This window comes from Penicillium canariense (assembly GCF_028826845.1).
Source record: "Penicillium canariense strain IBT 26290 chromosome Unknown utg000008l_segment0_segment0, whole genome shotgun sequence".
NCBI lineage: Eukaryota > Fungi > Ascomycota > Eurotiomycetes > Eurotiales > Aspergillaceae > Penicillium > Penicillium canariense.
Genome location: NW_026622735.1, coordinates 223,579 through 239,979, shown reverse-complemented (window position 1 = coordinate 239,979; position 16,401 = coordinate 223,579). Strand labels below are relative to the sequence as shown.

Below are 16,401 nucleotides of genomic sequence, written 5' to 3'. Positions count from 1 at the left end.
CTCTCTCCGCCAAAGCCGAGATATAGTAGTTGATTCGGGTGATCCTCTATCAAGATCAAATGTAAATACATCGAATCGGCTAAGGGGTTTCCCCAGAACTATTCCCGAAACCCCACTCGCTTGTCAGAACTGAGGGCAAGACCCTGTCGACAACTCCACCCGGTTCTCTCAGATTCAGGACCTTCTCGTCTTCCTCATGCTCAATTTCAAGCCTGCCATTATCTGAACTACGAGCAAACGAGACAACCATTTGCAGCAAGCTGGCGAATTTGACCAAAGCGGGCTGCTCACGTTCCTCCCAATGCTTCAATTCTTCGCGCACGTCCTGAATCCGAATGTCATTGAATTTACCGAACGTGTGGTATGCAAGAACGAAGTTGGGAATTTGCCTGATCCACAACCGCGGCAGCTCTTCAGCAATCGTATTGACATTGATTTTCTTGACAGAACGAGTTTTCAAGTCAAAGACCCCACATTGTGGGATATGGCGACCTTTGTTCGAGATTTTGAGATCTTTTGTTTCGGCATTCGTGGTGGCTGAGTGCGCGCTCGAAATCATAAACCCGTGAATATGCGACACAAGGTCTTCTGCATTGACATCACCGTTCTCAGGAGTGGGGTCTTTCTGCATCTTCAAGTCTTCCGGAATCAAGTCAGGTAGGAAACCGTCGACCTCGAAGCGCACTAAGCAGCTCATGCCGGAAAAATCATAATGGACGAGCCGCTGATGGGACTCAGACCCTTGAACACTCATGCTCCACGAAGTGTATGCCTCTGGAAATGTATGTCCGTATCCCCGGACATCAACGAGGGTTTCAGTGGGCGAATTTTCCCTTCTGATGAAGAATACGGTGTTGCCGACTACCTCAACAAGCATCCTGAAAGGATGAGCCTGACCACGTGCAAAGCGTAAGAGATTGCCCAGTGTACTTCCACATCCGATTATATCCACACTACTTAGGGGAAACTCCGGTTTCTCCGTCAGTATTGCTTGGATCGCCGGTTCCAGTGGGTAGGTGGGAAATCGCGCAGCGTTTGGATCACGATAATATTGGCCGGAATCTTCTCGAAGCTGAGGAGGATCAGAAAGAGGCGTCCACGCCGGTGGTTCACCTTGCAAGATGTTTTAGTGATCAACAGTAGTCTGTCCGTAGTATGGGAGTTCTCACCTGGCACGATGATCTCACGGTTTGCTCCGCTAAGCCAGTTGTAGGATGTCAGATAATGACTGTTCGTAATTCTCGCTGGATCATTTTCTTGACTTTCGGGTTCTTGAAGGTCGTCATGTTGAATTGTTGCGAGGATCTCGCCCAGCGGTGGAGCTAAAGTTGGAAGTATGGCGGGTCTCCGAGCTCCGCCACCTCCCCATTTCCCTCTTCCTCTTCCATGGTACCGACGATTTCCTCTTGCCAGATGATTCATTTTGTGAGGTTAATGAGGAAGGAAAGAAGAAACAAAGATGAAATTGCAAACGATGTGGGGTGATGGTTGTGACAAAATGAAGAAATTGGTCGGTAAAGATTGCGCTATAAGAAGACCGAAGGGTATTCTTTCATAGGCGCTTCGCGCATCACAATAATCTACCAGGATCTAGATGGATTCCTTTGAACACGTCACGTCCTTTCCCGATTGGCTCAGACTATCATTTGCCTTGACTTATCTCGGTGGCGCAGGCGGCGCAGCTACCCATGCCGCATTTCATGCCAGCTGTACCAACGAACCAACAGTTGGACAGCAACGAGGAAGCCTGCAGGTTGAACCCCTCACCTTTGCAGTTTGTTTCGCTGTCAAGGGTAAGTGAGGCAGCCTCCGACAGCAGCGGCTCTGCTCTTTCCCAAGGCTGCCCAATATTGTCTCCCGTGCCTCAGCCAAGCTACTTGATTTGATTTGGAAGAGGTTTCTTCTATTCTTGCAACCATCTACCATTCAGTGTCATCCATCTTAGGATTTTCTCACCATGTCTACGAATATCCGATCGGATCGGCTGGCCAGATATTTTGGAGCAGTTCTTTATGGAAAGGAGGAAGTCCAGAATCTCAGCAGCTTCAAGCGGTTCATCGAAGCTATTCTGGACCAGAAAGATCGCTGCGTTGCAGTTGAGAGACTCATCGCAAGCCCAAGCGCTCTCGGCGCCCTTCGGAGTGGATTGAGGTTCAACCTTACACCGGTCTTCGTCAACGGTTATACTGCGAAGTTCATCCAATTCTTGAACCATCCGGAAGTAAAGCTTCTGGGCAACGGCCTGTTTCTCGAACAACTTCTCCTTATCATTTTGGAGCCTCGCACCCTCTGGACTTCGTTTGTGGAGGCTTTTTGTACCCGAAAGCTGGATGAAGATGGGACGCAGGCCCTATGTTGGTTGACCACCGAGCTACTGTCATTGCCCACTTCATCCGCGGTGGATATCAGGGCCGATGCCCAGGCCATTGTGGATGATGGTTCGCTTTTTTTGTCGCCTTTGATTCATCTGCGAAACCAAGGGCATAAGATCAAGTACCTCCTGGAGATGAAGACCTCTGCAGCTGCTCTACCCTCCTCCGAAATCACAGCGGGCGGTCGGCATAACAATGACTTTCCTGATTTCCGCTTGATAGCCATTTTGCCCACTGCTGATGAGATGGGATGTACCGAGAAACCCTTCTACCGAGGCGTGGATGAAATCGCACATCTATCTGGTAGCCAGCGCATCGCCAGCCATGTTGACAATCAGTTTCGTCTTTTGCGAGAGGACATGCTGTCGGGGCTCCGCGATGATTTTCAAATCGCAAATGGCACAAAGAAGGGGCGGCGGTCTGCATTCCGCATCGGAGGTCTCTCTCTGGCTCGTGTCTGTTCCAGTTCGAGCGAGCAAAACCATCTTCGGCCATGCAAGGTAGGTGTCACCGCCAGGTCAGGCCTTGAGAAGCTCAAGAACCTACCAAAAGAAGACCGAAAGACATTCCTGAAAAACACCCATCACTTTGTTAAGCACCATGCGTTTGGATGCTTGATTCGAGACACGGAAATTGTGGCTTTTGCTACAATCGAAAGGGACATTGATGCCCTGATATCTGATCCTCCTGTAGTCATGCTGCGAATTGCAGGCCAGGAGGCACTCAAGAAATCACTCCTTTTTCTCAAGCTTTACAACGATGTGGACTTTTTGGTGGTTGACACACCCATTTTTGCCTACGAGCCCATTTTGAAATGCCTACAGGAGAGAGTAGAGTTTCCTCTCACGGAAGAGTTGTTTCTTTATGAAAGAGACCAACCGATGAAGGAGTCAAGTTTGGCTCCTTGGGAGGTGGTCAACGAATTGCAGGAAATGTATAGACGCAATATCCAAGACATCCTAAAAACCTCCCAGCCCATTACATTGGACCCATCGCAACTCGAGTCTCTGCTGGCAGGATTGACTCAAAGACTGAGTTTAATTCAAGGCCCTCCAGGTATTTTGAAACCAAGTTTCGGACTTCTCTGATTTTTGTGGCTGATTATTTGAGCTTCAGGGACTGGAAAATCATTCATAGGTGCCCTTCTGTCCAAGGTCCTCCATGACCACACCAAACACAAGATACTGGTTATGTGCTACACCAATCACGCTTTGGATCAGTTTTTAGAAGACTTGCTGGATATTGGAATCGATCCCTCGGACATTGTTCGAATGGGATCCAAGTTCACGACAAGAACCCAGCCGCTGACCCTCAAGGAGCAGAAGTCATCCCACAGGAGGGCTCAATCGACCTGGGATACTATCAACACACTCAATAATGAGGGATCGAACCAACAGGATGCCTTGGAAACTTCTTTCCAAGCATACCAGAAACTTGCAGTCGATGCTGCATCTATACTGGATTATCTGGAGTTCGAAGACCCTGAGTACTTTGAAGCGTTGACCGTCCCCGAGGACGAGAGCGGAATGAGCATGGTTGGTAAGGGTGGAAAGGCAATCAGTAAAGACTATCTTTATGACCAGTGGACGAAAGGACAAATCCCCAAGCTTGTCTATGACTTGCTCCCCGACCGCTGCCACAGCGTGTGGGCGCTAGAGCAGAAGGTGCGAGATGAGAAAGTCCAATGCTGGAAACGGGCTTTGCTTCACGAGCAAGCTGCATCTTTGGCCGTCGAAATGGCATTGCTCGACAAGTGTGAGAAAAAGCTGAGCGCTGCCTTGGGTGAGAGGACCCGGGAGATTCTGAATCGAAAGCGAATCATTGGCTGTACAACAACAGCTGCCGCAATGTATTCTGAAGATCTCCGACGTGCTTCTCCTGGGATCGTGTTACTTGAAGAGGCGGGTGAGATTCTGGAGTCTCATGTTCTCACAGCAATAGCCCCGGAGACCAAGCATTTGATCTTGATAGGGGATCATCTGCAACTCCGGCCGAAGATTAATAGTTATGCCCTGAGCACTGAAAAGGGAGACGGCTATGACCTGAACGTGTCTCTATTTGAGAGACTTATACAAGCTGGGTACCCGCACACAACACTGCTGAAGCAACACCGCATGTGTCCCGAGATCTCAGGGCTTGTGCGCAGACTTACGTATCCCGGATTGGAAGACGCCGAGTCAACCCAGACCCGTCCCAAGCCACGAGGGCTATGCAATCGGGTGATCTTCTTCAACCATTCACACCTCGAATCAGGCTTCGCAGAGATCTCTGATCGCCGAGATGAAGGTTCGAAAAACTCCAAGCAAAACATCTTCGAGGCAAACATTGTTTTGAAGATTGTCAAGTATCTCGGACAGCAAGGATATGGAACAGACAATCTTGTCGTTCTCACGCCGTATCTTGGTCAGCTCTCACTTCTGAAAGAGACATTGAGCAAGCAAAATGATCCTGTGCTGAATGATCTTGATTCCTACGATCTTGTGCGCGCAGGGCTCTTATCACAGGCGGGCGCCAATCACTCCAAGCGTCAACTTAAACTTTCGACCATTGGTAAGCATACCGGATGAGGAGTCGGGGTCTGAAACAAGAATCTAACCATGCGTAATAGACAATTACCAAGGAGAGGAGAGTGAGGTTGTCATAGCATCGCTCACTCGAAGCAACAAAAGCGGCGACATAGGGTTCATGGCTGCCCCTGAGCGACTGAATGTCCTGCTTTCGCGGGCCCGAGATGTCCTGATAATGGTGGGAAATTCGGAGACTTTTGTCTCTAGCAGAAAGGGACAAAAGGCCTGGAAGCCACTAATCGATCAACTCAAAGCTAATGGGCAACTATACGATGGATTGCCTGTACGGTGTGAGAAACACCCTCAAAAAAACGCGATCCTTCAGACATCAGAGGACTTCGAGCGGGAAGCCCCAGATGGAGGATGCTCTGCACCTTGGTAGGTCTTTTATGTTTATCTTTATCACGGATTCTAGATGCCTTCCTCCCCCCAGCATCCCAATCTTTTCCAGATATTGACTGCTCAAATAGTGGTGTGAAGCTCAGTTGCGGACTTCACGAATGCCAATCCAAATGCCATCAGCTTGTGGACCACTCCAAAATGACATGTACAAGACTCGTGAAATGGGACTGCCCGCGTGGTCATTCTTTATCGCTCCCGTGTGCCCAGGCCAAACGGGCATGTCGCTTCTGCGGTCAAGAAGATCTTATAAAGGAGCGCAAGCGTGAACGTGATCTTAAACTAGAGGCGGAACGGCAGAGAAAGCAAGCTGCGTATGCCCAGCAGCTCGCGGAAGCTCAGGACGAAGCTTCCCATTTGAGGCGTCTGCGACGTGATGATCTCGATAACGCGGAGCGTAGTCGAGTTCTTGAACAACATCACCAGGAGATCGAGGCTTTAAAAAATCCTCCGAAAGTGACGAAAAATGCAAAAGATGCCATTGAACACGAGGGTGCCAGGGAAGTACCAGCAAGTCCGAGCTTCACTGGGATAGATACTGGAGAAGACACCAGAAAGCAACCTCGAATTGGCAGCAATGAGCACAGCGATAGATCAAAGCCACAAGCGATGCCGAGCCAAAAGCCTTCAAAGGCCAGAAGCGACTGGGACCATCAAAAGAAGTTTCTCAATGCCCAGAGCCATGAAATCGACAAGTTGATGGACATGATCGGACTAGAGTCGGTGAAAGCAAAGTTCTTGGCCATCAAATCAAAAGTCGACCTTTCTGTCAGGCAAAACGTCGATCTAAATCGTGAGCGATTTGGATCTGTGCTGCTTGGGAATCCTGGGACTGGCAAGACGACGGTAGCCCGCCTCTATGCCAAATTTTTGGCGGCGGTGGGAATCATTCCTGGACACACATTTGTTGAGACTGCTGGGTCAAGGCTGGCAAACGAGGGTGTTTCGGGATGTCAGAAAATCATCGAGAGTCTCCTCAAGAGTGGGGGAGGGGCGATTTTCATTGATGAAGCCTATCAGCTTGTACAAGACAGCAGCTTTGGAGGAAGCCAGGTCGTCGACTTCCTTTTGGCTGAGGTTGAGAATCTCACAGGAAAAATCGTCTTCATTCTTGCGGGATATCAGCGACCGATGGAAAAGTTTTTTGGTCACAATCCTGGACTCTCTAGCCGTTTCCCACACGAGCTGAAATTCCACGACTTTGACGATATGGAGCTGATGCAAATCTTGGAGAGGTGGATCGAAGAGACATATAAGAAGCAAATGAAGGTCGATGGTGGCCCCGGGGGCCTCTACTGCCGCATTGCCGCTCGCCGAATCGGACGTGGGCGCGGGCGTGAGGGCTTCGCAAATGCAAGGGCTGTTGAGAATGCCATGGCAAAGGTTTCCGAGCGACAATCCGAACGGCTCAGCCAGCAGAGACGGCAAGGTTTGCGAGTTGACGACTTTTTCCTGGATTGGCAGGATATGATCGGCCCAGATCCATCGCAAGCGCTGAAATCATCGAAATCGTGGCAGAGACTGCAAGACATGATTGGATTGGATGCCGTGAAAAGGACAGTTGAAGCCCTTGTGGGCACAATGCGCTACAACTATTGTCGTGAGCTTGATGAACAGCCCCTGGTTGAATACAGTCTCAATCGGGTCTTCCTCGGAAATCCTGGGACTGGAAAGACTTCAATCGCAAAGATCTATGGCCAGATCCTCGTGGACATCGGCTTCTTATCTAATGGCGAAGGTACGCATAAAAGCTCATATTTCATATTCACATTACTAACAGGTATCAAAGTGGTGGTGAAGAATCCATCCGACTTTGTGGACAGCGTGATAGGAGGGTCAGAGAAAAACACGAAAGGAATCCTCGCGGCTACATTAGGCAAAGTTTTGGTCATTGATGAAGCTTATGGGCTATTTTCAGGAGGGTCATCGGATGGTACAGGGGCCAGGACTGACCAATTTAGGAGTGCTGTCGTTGATACCATCGTGGCCGATGTACAGAGCACACCTGGTGATGATCGGTGTGTTCTACTTCTAGGTTACAAGGACCAAATGCAGCAGATGTTCCAAAATGTCAACCCAGGCCTCAGCCGGCGCTTTCCCATGGACCAGGCCTTTGTCTTTGAGGATTTCACCAAGCAAGAGCTGGATCTTATTCTGGATCTAAAGTTGAAAGAACAGGGATACGGTGTTACCGACCGCGCTCGGCGTGTGGTCTCAGAGATGCTAGAGAGGGCTCGAAATTGTCCTAATTTTGGAAATGCCGGCGAGATTGATATTTTGCTCAATACAGCAAAGATGCACCACCAGAAGCGGATTTCCTCCAGCAGATCCAAGAGTCGCACCGCCGACGCTAACCTCGATGCCGCCGACTTCGATGAGAACTTTGATCGCGCGGACAAGAATGACGCCAGCGTTTCCAAAATGTTTGAAGGGGTGGTGGGAAGTGAAAACATTGTTGCTAAACTAGTTGGTTATCAGCAGCTGGTGAGAAACCTAAGGCAGCTGAATATGAACCCTCGGGAGAAATTGCCGTTCAATTTTGTCTTTCGAGGACCACCGGGTATGTCAACTCCACTTAAAGCTTTATTGGCTTACTGCTATCAAGTCTGTTGACCTTTGGATCGATAGGAACTGGAAAAACAAGCACAGCCAGAAAGATGGGGCAGGTCTACTACGATATGGGTCTGTTGGCTTCGAACGAGGTGGTCGAGACCTCAGCAACGGATTTAATAGGTCAATATATCGGGCAAACCGGCCCAAAGACCCAAAAGTTATTGGAGGGTGCCCTTGGGAAAGTCCTGTTCATAGACGAAGCATACCGTCTTGCGGACACGAAAGGAAGCTTTGCTAAAGAGGCCATGGATGAACTCGTGGACTGCATCACGAAGCCGAAATTCAGCCAAAGGTTGATCATAATTCTGGCCGGCTATGATGCAGATATTAACCAGCTCATGACGGTCAACCCTGGTCTAACCAGTCGCTTCCCGGAGTCTATTCAATTCCAGCCGCTATCTCCCAGGGACTGTATTCAGTTGCTCCATGAGATCTTGTCGAAAGAAAAGAAAGATCTTTTGGATAAATCACAGGTGGAATTCGATATCACCTGTTTGCAAAGACTGGATCCTCAACTGACGAAGGAGATGTTGCATCGCTTTGACTTTCTTTCACGAACGGCAAGCTGGGCCAACGCACGAGATGTTGGAACTCTGGCAAAGGGCATTTTTGCGAAGGCTTTGAACTCGCTTCAAGCACCCAATGGAAAGAAGTTGCTATTGAGCAAAGAAATAGTGGTTGAAGAACTCGACTCCATGCTCCATGAGCGGTCTAACCGCGAGAACCAGGCGATGCAGCGTTCTTCGACTGCAATCAAACTTGGAGAGCAGAAGAGGCTTCCTTTACGCTCTGAATCCGTGGACCAACCCGTGACCAAAGTGGAAAGCAACAAATTCACTAAAGCAGACATGGCAGCCAGCGCCGAGTCAAACACGGCGATAGAACCAGAGATACAACAGCAAGCTGCAGCTTCGGAGCGCGACCCTGATGTTACAGACGAAGTCTGGGAGCAGTTGAACAAAGACAAAGCTGCGGCAGAAGCAACAGAAAAGGAGGAATTGCGTGTGGTAGAAGAGGTGCAAGAGCAGAAGAAGAAGATTCTGGGGCTGAAAGAAGAAGAGGACAAATCGGCAAGAGAGGCCGAACAAGCAAGAAGAGAAGCGGATGATGCCTTAAGGAGACGTCACGAGCAAGCCCGATTGCAGCATGAATTGGAACGGAGGAGACAGGAGGCAATCGCCCGAGAACTTGAAAAGCAGCAAGAAGCCATGGCCGAGGCCCGTCGCAAGGAACAAGCTAACCAGAATAAACTAAGGACAATGGGGGTTTGTCCTGTGGGATATCGATGGATCAAACAAAGTGGAGGGTATCGATGCGCTGGTGGAAGTCATTATGTCTCGGATGCTCAACTGCAATGATCTTCAACTGGTGACATGTCGAGGCTTTCCCTGTATAGAAGACCTGTGGCTTTGCATTTGACACACCTGACCCCCGGGACCTCGCCGATAACCCTCCGCTTCTACCTAGGTATTTCCGGGATTACCCCGCTCCGCTCCGGAGACGTGGTGCTCCTTGGCATATCATGTATCGAACCCATGGCGAAGCATCACCAATACCCCTACGCTAGCGTGTTCCACAGGATGCTCTAGTATAAATCCCACATCTTCCCATATCTTCCTGATTCCTTAAGAATTAGTCTTTGCTTCAAAATTGACTATACTGGTTCCTCCTTACCTGCTCGATAGGCCCTCCAACTTGCAAGTAGATACCATAACATATATACCCTCAGGGTGGCGAGCTATTCTGGCGGCTCGCAGGCAACCATCCGCAATATACTGATCACCTTTTCATACTCAAATTGCCCCACTTCCCCGCACCTCAATGGAAACTACAGTGGTGCCAGGCTAGGGTGCCGAATAGGTCAGTGCTTAACTAGGTATCAGGGCAAGCTGATGCTGTATAGCCTAGTAAGCAAAGATGACGAATGATATCAAGCGGAACCAATATAGGAGAATAACATTGAGTGATTCAGTAGAAAGACGGGAGGAGAAGCGCTGTTACAAAAACACACTGAGCCACACCGCTATTCGATGTGTCTGATGTGTCTCCGTTACTCAGCTGTGACAAAGCCTGCATTGCTGCTCAGCTCCCTTATTACATAGGACGATGTGGGCCCATCAGCAACCAATCAGTTGCTAGCGGTAAGTTACCCCTTCATGTGCTGACACTAGGTAAGTACTTGAGGCATCTTGACAGAATGGGCTGATTCTGTATGGGCTAGTATGAAAGATGTCCAATGGGACGAGAGATAATTGATCAGATTGATGATGATAGAAGATCAGGGGGATTGCCTGTTGAATAGCTATCCCCTGGCTGTACGGACGTATTTCTGTCCGTGCGGCCGATACTCGGCTGTTACAAAGCCTGAGTTTCTCTGTAAGCCAGTATTATATATAAAAACATAAGAAACCTGGGCGCTTGATGAATAAGCCCGTTCTTAGTGGTAAGTTACCACTCTATATATTTCGACATACCCCCTCAGTAAGCGGCCAATTTCGCCTAATCTGCGCGTAGCCTATCTTACCTAGGTGTGCGAAGCTTCTAATAGCCGTTTAATATCCTCTAGACCTATTAAACGAACGAATTCAGTGTGTTTTTGCCTAGGTAGCAGCTTAGTAAGCCTATCGGCCACTATATCGCCCGTTGGTACCTACTGTACTGGTATTCTACCGGCCTGAACTTCCTAACGAAGCTAGTGGTGGTGGATGTCGACGTGACGAAGCTTAGTACGTAGTTAAGGTGTTTCCTTAGTTAATAGACCGATAGTCTACTGGTTATCGTATCTTAAGGCGACGGGTTGACTTAGTAGGTAATTAATCGCTTTAAATAAGCGAGTCTATATGTATAGCGATCTCCCTGCCGATGAGATCGCTAATAATTTAGCTTCGGTGGTGCTGGTAGTGACGGTCGTCTGTTTAGAAGCCTTCTAATTAACCGGTCTACTATATATTATATAGATGTATCCCTCCGAGCTCTTTCGGTTATAGTTATTAGCGAAGGATGTATTACTAAAGATCTGTATCTCCGCTATCTCTCTGTGTAGTTCGGACGGATGCGAGGGTATACGGTATATAATAGCCCTAGATTTCGTCTGGTAGAGGTAGGAGATAACTCGATCGATAGCGTAGAGGTATTTAGGCCTAGGGTTCGTTAGAAACTAAGCTAGATCTCTAGTGGCTTTAGCTACGTCTGGTCGACTGATTATAGTAGTATATTAGGCAGACCTAACCTTCTATTAGTATTAATAAATCTACTCTAGTGTAGCTATACCGTTATATAGCTTTATTGTTATCTTAGGGAGGGGGGTATCGTACCTACGGCTCTCGGTAAGATAATATCGGTTAGCTATTAAAGAGATATAGGAATCTTGATATAGCTAAAGCGCCTTCTGTCGGCGATCTCTAAGGATGCGTATCCCTAAGAACTACTACGCTTTACCTATTTCCCTTAGTTCCTATGCCTTATAGAGCTTCTTCCGTAGGTTATCTACGGCTGTCCGTTTTATAGGGTAGTTAATAGTGATAATATCGTCGATATAGAAGAATATAATAATTCCGTTACCGACGAAGAGATAAAGATCTTCCTAGATGACGCAGAGACCTAGGGAGATAAGCACCTAAGAGGCCTTACGCTACTATAGCCTAGGAGACTTCCGTAGGCTATATAGGGCCTTTATAAGCCTCTAGACTCTCTTCTTCTTCCCCTAAGGGAATAGTCTAGGAGGTAGTTCTATATAGATCTTTTTATCTAGTAGGCTGTTTAGAAATACGTTAACGGTGTCGTACTAATAGGTATCTAGGTCGAATATAGCTACTAGTACGAAGACGGACCTCGCTGTCTGTGCTACTAACGTTGCTAAGTATTTTTCGTTACTACTAACGGCTTAGAGATCTCTACGTACGTAGATTCTAGCCTTGTGCTTTACTAGGAATCTATTACTATCGAATTTATACGTAAAGACCTATTTTAATAGTAAGATCTAGATACCTCGGTCTATTAGGCGGTCGATCTCTTAGTATATCTCTTTTCTGTCTAGCGTTTTGACTTCTAGCGATGCTACGGCGATGAATACATCACGGTATAGATATTTTATTATCTCTAGCTAATTTATAGGTACAGGAGGTAAGTCGTCCTAGTGTGGCCGTTAATACGGCTAGGGAGGGTTCAAGCTAGTTATATATACGGCTAATACTCCGTCGTGATTTTTATTAGGGTCCTATATTATTACGAGATAGCTATAACCCTGCGGAGCCCTTCTCTAGTGCGTACCCGTAACGATATTAGTCTATAAGACTGTCCCGTCGATATCTCTAGGCGCTCTTAGTGTTATATATTCTTAGAGCTTATCCTGAAGCTATTCATTAGGGGTCTCTTGACGAAATTTAGTTAGAAATGCCCCTAGTAGGCTCGCCTCTGGCGGTGTATCTAGTGTTAGAGATATAGAGATCTCTGCTAGCTGCGACGCTTCCTACGTTACCGACGGTGTAGGGGATGGTATCTGATAGACTACCTATCTGTCCTTCTGACTGTCCTTCTAAGTTTCTATCGTCTCTTCGGTTAACGTACTCGGCTAAGGGATATCTTATATTAGTAGGGCGTCTTATTCTGCGACTGTTACTTCTTCTACGAGCCCTTTACTATATATATTTAGCTAACTATCTTTCTCTTCATTAAGGCCAATATTCTAAGGTAGGGTATCGATAATATCGTCGGATAGTCTAACCTGAAGCTCTCGGGGATTAAATTTGATATTCTTATTAAATACCACGTTACGTACTTCCCTGATAGCTCCCCTATATAGAAACTAGATTCGCTATATATTAGAAGCTATATAACCGACGAGATAGCCGATCTCTGTACGATCTTCTATCTTAGCTGTCCTCGGGACGCCCTAGCGGCGTACGTACGCTCTGTAACTATATATACGGAGGTTCGATAGGTTTAGGCGGAATTTTGGCCGATTCTGGTCTTAGTGCATCGCTTTAACGTATAGAATAATCTATTCGCCGTTCGGTAGCCTAGTAGGCGATCTGTTAATAATATAAACCGCTACTATGACTGCTTCTAGCTAGAGGTTTCTGGGTAGGCCTAATTCTATAAGAAGCCCTCTAGCTACTCTAATAATTACCCCCCTAGATCGTTTACCGTAGCTATTCGTTTCCGGCGTTCTAATAACGCTGTATTCGATAATTATACCTCTGTCTAGATAGAAATCGTCTACTGTCTTTCCGGACGCTCTCTTATAGTTGTTTTTAAACACCCGGATTATTATTTTTAGCTGTGTCTCTAGCACGGCGATAAAGTATATAATCGCCGATTAACAGCCGTTCTTTCTTTCGTGAGAAACTGTTATATACAGCCGGATACCCTTAATATATATATAAGTTATCTAGCAGTAGCCGTTATAGGCCGTGGTAAGCTAAATAAGGTCGAAATGAATCCTTCTATATCTTCTAAAGATATACTCTCTTGCTATAGGTCTCCTAGATATCTGTCTCTTAGCTATATTACGCTGACAGACCTTATATCTCTTAGGATTACACTCTGTATTATCTATAGTGTCTCCCTTAACCTCGATACTATCGACTATCTCGGAGAGCCTCTCGATCCGTTGATTATATATATAGGCGAGTCGTTGATGCTATCGCTTCGGTGTAGCGACGGACATAAGGGGTTTTTGGCTATGCCTAGGGTAACCCGTTACCATCGCTAGAGGAGTGCTCTTAGGCAGTTTCTGTCTGTCTTAGGTGTTTCCTACGATGTAGAGATTATGCCTCTTTTCCAACGCTCCAATAGGCTTTTCGTTCTTGATAATAGCGGGGATTCTACTATAGAATTCGAAGCCTTTCTCACTGATGCGGCCGAGGGACAGCAGATTCGTATAGAAATCAGGTACGTATAGCGCTTTTACCTGAGATAACGGGAGTGTAAGAGCATGTTCTGTTATTATCGTAAGCGAATATGTCTATAAGGACATAAGTGCGGTTAAACATGGCAGAAGGTACCCGTAAGGGGCCGAATATATAAGGTTAAAGGAAGGTAAAGTACGCCTAGGATTACATCCTCCCCTACTTAATAAGACTCGACCCGAGTCTACCGTGTAAAATCAGTCCTTGTCGGACCCGAAAGTGTGCTAGCATATATAAATATATACGTAGATAAAAGAAAAGTGGCCGGTCGCGGCTAAACTATAGTTAAACTGTAGTGTAAAAGTACCCTACTAAACTACCTAGGGTACCTATCCGTAGGTAACCCGACGTATTATGTAATACCCTAGTAGTTACGGAGGTATTATATAATGTATTAGTACGTAGAAATACCCCCTATAGTAGATAAACGTGAATAGAGGTAATATTTCCGTTTTCGGATATAAAGGGACGTATTAGCTAAAAATATTAATAAAGATATAGCGTATTAGGTGAATAAACGGCTTAAATAACGGCCTAAGGCTAGTAAGCGCCCTAAGGCCGTCTATGTATCCGATATAAATATTATTAGATCCCCTACCGTCTATCGTCGCTCGTTAACGCCTATCTTATCTACCCTACGTAAGTTTCTATTAATTTTATCGGTCGTCTATCTCTAAATATACTAGAATTAGCTACCCTAATATATTCGGCTGCTAGATACCTTAGGGAGAGCCTTCCTAACGTATATAGCTAGTAGATACTACGGGGATAGTTTTTCTAACGTATATAGCTATTAGGTACTCTAGGAATAGCCTTCCTATAGTACACTACTATTAGGTACTTCTAGAAATAGCCTTCCTACTACGCCCTGCTGTTAGTACTTTAGAAATAGCCTTACTAATACTTCTATAACTAGATTCCCTCCGAAGTATCTTTTCGGTCGTAATTATAGCCGATCCTTCCCCGACTCCTACCGCTGCTAGTAATAATAATTAGCCTTCTAATATTACCGGCTCTGCCGGCCCCTCTACCCCTAGGGACCCTTCGCTTCTTTTCGTGCTCGATAAGCTAGAAGAGGACCTAGTTATAGCTCCTATTTAAGCTATACCTGTTACTATAGCTCCTATTTAGGCTATATCCCTTATTATAGCTCCCGTTACTGCTACTATTTCTCCTATCCCTGTCGCTATTATAATTCCTATTACCCCCGTCCCCTCTATTCCGGTCTCGAACCCTCCCGCTTAGGTTAAAGGGCTAGATAACTATAGTAATCCGGATACTTCCCTTTTTTATACTACGCTTAATCTAGCCCTTTTAAAATAGCCTACCTAATAGAATATAGACTAGCGTAGGGGAAAGCCTAAGAACTATACTACGCCCTCCTAAATATACTCTGCCTTCGTTTAGTAGATCAGGTTTATAGCCGAATAGACCTATAAGTAATACGTAAATAGGTATAGACTATTCGTAACCTACGTTATTAATATTACGGACGAGAAAGGTATCTTTAAGCCGACTTTTGATAGGTCCTACGCCTACTATAATTTTAATATAGCTAGTAATTACTATAGCTTCCGGTAGCCCGGTTAGATACTACCGAAATTTATCTTACGGCCCCTAAAGGACCTAAATCCTTACTACCCTACGTTAAAGTATCCTAATAAAGGTAGTCCGGGTAAGTCTAGTAAGGGTAAACGTACCCGTAAGGCTCTTACGGACTCCGACGTAGAGGAAATTAAGGCTCCCCCTCCTAAATAGGTAGTTTCTACTAGGCCCTCGACCCTAACTCGTAAATACGTAGACTATATTTACTAGAAATACCTTAAACTCCCCTATACTTATATAGAGTTTATAACTAAAAGGATCCTAACTAACTCTTCTGCGTCTAGTAGGACCCGCTCCGCTATCGCTACCCCTCGTAAGAGCACTTCTAGTACTAGTAATATATCGTATATTACTATCCCGGCGCCTAGTACCGTATCCGTTCGAGTATACGTACCTGTAATCTCTAATAAGGGGAAGGGTAAGGCCCCGGAGACTTCCTAGACTAGACCTTCCGTAGCCGATATTAGCCCGGCTATTATCCCGAACCCGTCTTTCCGTAACCCTTAGCTCGTCCTACCTACCGATAACCTATATATATAGGTAACTACCGCAGACGATAACTTTACCGTTACCCGTACGGCCTATCGGTCTATTCCTAGTATAATTAAGGCCCTATAGAAGTGCCGACGTAAGATAAAAGGCCTTTTAAAGAAGTTCGGCTAGTTAGATACTCCCGTTCCCTCCCCTATCGAGTCTAAGGAGGAGGAAGAGGAGGGTATAAAGAATCCCTACCTCTCGGACTGAGGTAGCTTCTAGCGTTCGGGGGCGTTCGGATAGGGATATCTAATATATTATTTTTCGGCGGCCGATATAGCCTTTTTATTAAATTTTCTCGATCGATAGTACCTATTTACTAGTAAATAGCTCCGATCTTTCGTAATTACTTACGAATTAAATATGCTTTTTAAGAATTTTCTTTTCTAGGTAACTATAGCT

The 16,401-nt window shown here is 46.3% G+C and overlaps 2 protein-coding genes across 2 annotated transcripts; one reads left to right on the top strand and one right to left on the bottom strand.

Moving 5' to 3' along the window:
- Positions 1 to 79: 79 nt before the first annotated feature.
- On the bottom strand, positions 80 to 1,422 carry N7482_010103 (uncharacterized protein; the record flags this gene model as incomplete). Its single annotated transcript, XM_056692227.1, has 2 exons — positions 80 to 1,113; positions 1,170 to 1,422. The coding sequence occupies 2 exons, from the start codon at positions 1,420 to 1,422 to the stop codon at positions 80 to 82; spliced, it is 1,287 nt and encodes a 428-aa protein (XP_056538184.1).
- Positions 1,423 to 1,957: 535 nt separating this feature from the next.
- GbpA lies at positions 1,958 to 9,309 on the top strand (the record flags this gene model as incomplete). The annotated part of the gene is made up of 6 exons (XM_056692226.1): positions 1,958 to 3,428; positions 3,489 to 4,922; positions 4,981 to 5,317; positions 5,410 to 7,076; positions 7,128 to 7,898; positions 7,967 to 9,309. 6 exons carry the CDS (start codon positions 1,958 to 1,960, stop codon positions 9,307 to 9,309), a joined length of 7,023 nt encoding a protein of 2,340 aa, XP_056538183.1.
- Positions 9,310 to 16,401: the final 7,092 nt, after the last annotated feature.